This window comes from Branchiostoma floridae, unplaced genomic scaffold (genome assembly GCF_000003815.2).
Source record: "Branchiostoma floridae strain S238N-H82 unplaced genomic scaffold, Bfl_VNyyK Sc7u5tJ_401, whole genome shotgun sequence".
NCBI lineage: Eukaryota > Metazoa > Chordata > Leptocardii > Amphioxiformes > Branchiostomatidae > Branchiostoma > Branchiostoma floridae.
Genome location: NW_023365834.1, coordinates 2,494 through 8,002, shown reverse-complemented (window position 1 = coordinate 8,002; position 5,509 = coordinate 2,494). Strand labels below are relative to the sequence as shown.

Sequence of the window (5,509 nt, the reverse complement as noted above, 5' to 3'; positions counted from 1 at the left end):
CTCTTTTCACTTCCGGTATGGCTGTGAAGAGCTAGGACGTGTGTGCCTGCCTGCCAGAGGCATGCTAGGTATGACCACGGCGGAAATGGAGAGAGACAATTACATGACATCCATTACATGTAGGTATACATGTACAACTCTTCAAAATTGTACCATGTTACCATGTACTATGAATGATGTAAAGCATTGGCATGAAAACTTTTTGCTCCAAGTTCTAGTACTCCACAATGAATGTGTGCGACATGTGCTGCTCACAGATCACCTACCTGGATAACGCAGGGTTAAGGTCTATTTAACCCAGCCCCAGGCACGCCCCAAAGATCTTTGAAATCCCGACATAAGCTATCGCAGTAAGTCTAGGTCAAGTATCCTGTCTTGCCGAAGCTCCACGAGCTTGACCTTGTATGGAAAGGTCGCGAAGATGAATGTTATTGTCAGTGGAACATCATGGAGGAATACTGAGCAGGAGATATCAGCAGAATTATTCATTTTCTGCATGATGCAAGAATTTAGACCAGTGCAACAGCCTTGTAGAGCGCTCGCTTTGCATTCATAAGGTTGCGGGTTCGAAACCCGGTCAGGTCATACCAAAGATGTTTGAAATTGTACATACTGCTTACTCTACTCAACATGTATTAATTTTAGAACATAACAATCATAAACCTCAATTACAAGTAAAACAAGGAATCAAGTTTGACTACATTGCAGCGGTCGCATTGCTTGCAGTTTTTTTTTTTCATTTCTCATGTTGTTTTTCTTTCTTTTCGTGTGCAGGTCAGGCTTCAACTGTGGGACACAGCCGGGCAGGAGAGATTTAGGAGCCTCATCCCTTCCTACATCCGTGATTCTACAGTAGCAGTCGTTGTCTATGATATCACAAGTAAGGCCTAGGAAAATAATGTTGTGAAACACAGTGAAAACTGCGAATCTCTGTGAAAATTTCCATTTTACTGTATCTTTTAGTAGAATTTAGACTGTAGGTTGTATAGTCACGCAGTACATGTAAACATATTATGTCTTCTCCTCCTGGTAGAATAGTAAAACCTGTTTGTAGTACATACATGTACATGTACCTGTTACATCAGAGCCCACCAACCTTCCCTCAACCAAGACGGGGGCCGATACCGACTTTCAAGCACCTTTGACCCATTGCTGATGTCACACTTTGGTCTTGATGTGTGGCATAGGCTTTGGGTCATTTCAGCTTGATAAGGATCAGAAGACTGATTGAAAGCTTGTTGGTTATAAGCGCTTTATTTTGTGTACGGATATAAAGTTTACAATTGTAATATGATACATGTGCCTGTTGTCCCTCGGCAGATGCCAACTCCTTCCATCAGACATCAAAATGGATCGACGACGTTCGAACCGAGCGAGGGAGCGATGTCATCATCATGCTGGTTGGGAACAAGACAGACCTGTCAGACAAAAGGTGAGGAAAAGTGTATTTTACATGTTGGTGAATAGTTTCATCAGGTTTATGTCACTGAATAAAGATACTCTTTTTACAACCATCATAATGCTTTATGTAGATACTTTTCGTTTTGTGACCACATCTGAACTGTGAGCAGCAACACATGTCTTGCATTACAATGTGAACCAGTCAGAATTGCCCTGAAGAAGGTGACAGACGGTCACTGAAACATTGGTGAGAATAAAGCATTGGTTGTGTAAAAAGAGTCTCTTCATTCAGTGACATACCAACCTGATGAAACTATTCATGAATGTGTTGTATAGGAACATCATACCCTGTACATTTGTACATGACTGTACATCTCTATGCATACATAATATATGGCAGCTTACAAGTTATTTCAGGTAAAACAAGAGATTTACATGTATTTGTGCACCTAAAGGCAGGGAAAAGTGTATTTCAAAGTGTGTTTTATATGACTATACATTTTTATGTTCATGTCTGTACATGTATATTGTATACATTCTTGCCAATATATGGCAGCTTACAGGTTATTTCAGGTAAAACTCAGGTATTTGTGTATTCACCTAACCTGCACCAGTCCCTGATATGGGTAGGATGAAAAGGGAAGTTTTCATTATCAATATGTGTCAAACTTGTGCTTTAAACCATTCTGTCACACAGTTGCTGTTAGTATTACATTGGAAACACATCATATTACTTGAAGTCACCATATAACCTCTAAAGATAAAACAAAAAGTTTAAAGACTTACAGTTCGTAGTGTCTTAGCAGGTTTAAATCCCCGATAACTGTATCTCTTATCCTGATTGATAATGTCTTGAAACCCTTCCCAAGTTTGTTATTATTGCCTTAACCCCAGTAGAAGTAATAGTCAAGTAGACTGGTTTACATTCCACAAAAGGAATTAAAATCTTGCTGCAACCCAGGGTCGGATTGTACTTCTTTGACACTTACACAAGTTTGTAATACACATCATAACATAAGGATTACCTGCAGTTCCTTATTCAGCCCTGCCAAAGTCCATCAGGTATTCTGAAGGAATTACTTGCGAGAAGGAGGAACCTTTGGCAGGACCAGGGAAATCATCTTGTCTTTAATGAGGGCCTTCTTGGCACGAGGTGGCCACAAACGTCGAACCGATGCCACACACGTCAAAACCTCCTTTCAAAGGAGTTGCCTCCAACCTTCAGATTTGCTCTCGGGTTGCCGAGACGTTAGCCCCTCAAGAATAGGCTTGTTCCAAAAAATCGAAAAGAAGTACCGTGGCGGGTATTTCAGTCAGAAGGTCGTATATCATTGGGGCTGGTTTCTGTGCTGTGTAGCAGTGCACAAGTTAAACTGCAGACATGGTATTGTAAAAAAGTTATCCATGTCTGGCTAGTAGCAGGAGACAAATTATACCATTCAACACAATGTGAGCTTCATTGATTGATACATGCATGTTGTTAACTTGCTGAAAATCTAGTGCCAACAATTTGTAGCTATCCCTGTTTCTTCATTTGACTAAACTGAAGCTAGCAGCTGATTCAGCTGAGATTCAACTCCTGATAGCAGCTGGATATAAGCCCAATCCAGCCAGCAAGGCCAGCTTCCTTTTTAAGATCTTGTTAATCATTTACCACTCCCAAGACAAATTGAAGGTAGCTTCTGATTGTCGTTTATTTCTAATCTCTTAAGATTGTTTGGCCTGTGTAAAGTTTTGGTCCCCTTGCAGCTTTCTCTTGAACTTTAGATTTCAAGCAATGTCATTTGTACAAAGAAAAGTACCTTAGCAGTACCCTCTGAAAGTTCATTCTAGCTAGCTACCTGTAGTTTGACTTGTCCCCCTAGCCGCTTTCTCTCAATCTTAAGAGTTAAAGCAATTGTACAAAAAAAAAGAATGTTACCTTAGCAGTCCTCCCTGAGAGTTTATTCTAGCTCTTCTAAGGTAGCATGTCTTCTTTTCTTTGTACGATTGACATTGCTTGAAATCTTAAGTTGGAGAGGAAGCTGCTAGGAGGCCAAGATTGTATGCAGGGCTTCCTCTCCAACTTTAGATTTCCAGCAATGTCAATTGTACAGAGAAAAGTATGCTACCTTAGCTCCTTGAGAGTTCATTCTAGCTAGCTCTAAGATGAATTATAGATGTTTCTCAGTGTGTGACATTTCTGGCGTGGCTTCGAGCTTTTGTACGCCGTCATGCATGCCAAACTTGGGGAAATGCCAAAGTGATAAAATGGGGTCAGAAAAATGAGGAAAGTTGCAATTTTGTGCAGAGCAAAAAGGGAAGATTGTAGCCCGTCATTGATTGTATTGTACTTTAATTTTGTCAGTAGAATTGAATCTAGTTAAAAAAAGATGGTACCGAGATTACACCAACAATCCCCTGCATTAGCTTTTGCGTTATATTATCAACAAATTGTGACAAAAACTTTGAATTTTGAAAATCCTTTTTTTCCGACTTACAGGCAGGTGTCGCTGGAGGATGGGGAGCGCAAGGCAAAGGAACTGAATGTCATGTTCATCGAAACTAGTGCAAAAACAGGCTACAATGTAAAACAGGTAGGTCTCCTCTACGTCATTTACATGTATATGTATATGCTTGGGACATGTGCATCAAGGCCTCTTTATTTGGTAATGCCAATTTTTGGTCAGTTGCTAACTTACTGGTTAAGGTCCCCTTGAATAAACAGGCAAGGGAAATTGTAGTTGCCTATAAGAACAAAGTCGCCCAAAATGTATGATATATGTGATATATAATTAGTTTCTTCTTCAATGGAGAAGAGGGAGTTTTAAAACTGCCCGCAGCTTTTAAGATATGTGTACATAAATGGAGTTTATTGGAGGATGGCATTTGTAGAAAAGAATTGGGAAAGGAAACTGATGTCTCATTGCGAACGTCAAGACATGTTTTGCTTCTGCCTGCAGTTATTCCGCCGTGTTGCAGCTGCATTGCCAGGTATGGAGAGCTCACAAGACCAGAAGAACAAAGAAGACAGTATCCTTTCTTACCACTGTTACTGGCTTGTATGTGTGTGTGTGTGTGTGTGTGTGTATCTGTGTGTGTTTGTACATGTGTGGATTTGTCTTTGTCTTTGTGTTTCTTCATATTATTTAAAGCACAAAACAAGAAGGTATGGGTGGATTGGAATGATATTTGGTATGTTAGAAGGTCTTTGGGAAAGGGTAAGGATCAATTTTGGGCCTCATAGTGGCATCCTTTGGTACTGCAGCAGACTTCCCCATTTTGATATCTTGTGTTTTGGTCAGCTATGGTCATGAGTTTTGGGGTGACAGATACCAAGAAAAGCTCTTAATCTTATTTTATTGCTTATTGAATGTATTGTGAATAGATTAGTCATCTGATTTACTAACAATTGCTTCAATGAAAACAATTTTGTCTCACTGTGTAAAAATAGGTCAGAAGTTTGTATACTCATTAGTTGATAAATTGTTATTACTGTTTTTATGTCTTCCTTGTAGTTTAATGGGGGACATATTTTTTGTTTGATGAAGATTTTTAGGATTTAGGAGCGAGTTTTAATGTACCTATTGAGAATTTACAACTTGAAATATACATAAGGAAAATTACCACCGTGACAATGATCCATGTGTTTTTATTTGTATGGAAAAAAAATTTAAAGAATCTTTTTCCAGTTTCAGCTTATGTGGACCAACAAATAGCAACTTAACAGTTAAACAAATTTCATATTTTGATTGTACATCATACATTCAAGCACAGTTTTCTGTTGCAACAGAATTGTGTAGAACATACTGGAAAACGATTCTACAAAATTTTTTTCAACTCAAATGTCAGATTGAAAATTTTACAGGTACAATGTATGTCCCTTACCAATGTTCAACTCGCCACAACAGGTTAGGGTTGGTAGGTTTTTGTTATGGTTGGTAGTGTTAATACTGTTATGGGAAACACAACATTCTTTCCTACACCTTACAAGTTTTTCGATGATCCCTTACAGAAGAAGTGAGTCATGTTTGTAACACTAATACAAGATATATGAGGCCGTTTCTTGTAGAGTGGTTTGTTTTTATGGTGTTCCCTTCTCAGGGGGAAGGTTTTGCACTTTGTGGCA

At 39.1% G+C, this 5,509-nt stretch overlaps 1 protein-coding gene across 1 annotated transcript; it reads left to right on the top strand.

The window, feature by feature from the left end:
* Positions 1 to 227: 227 nt before the first annotated feature.
* Positions 228 to 4,454, top strand: LOC118408769 (ras-related protein Rab-6A-like; the record flags this gene model as incomplete). Its single annotated transcript, XM_035809628.1, has 5 exons — positions 228 to 286; positions 693 to 880; positions 1,321 to 1,432; positions 3,884 to 3,977; positions 4,344 to 4,454. Coding segments are annotated over exons 1-5 (564 nt in total), but the record flags the coding sequence as incomplete, so codon positions are not given.
* Between the last annotated feature and the right edge of the window lie 1,055 nt (positions 4,455 to 5,509).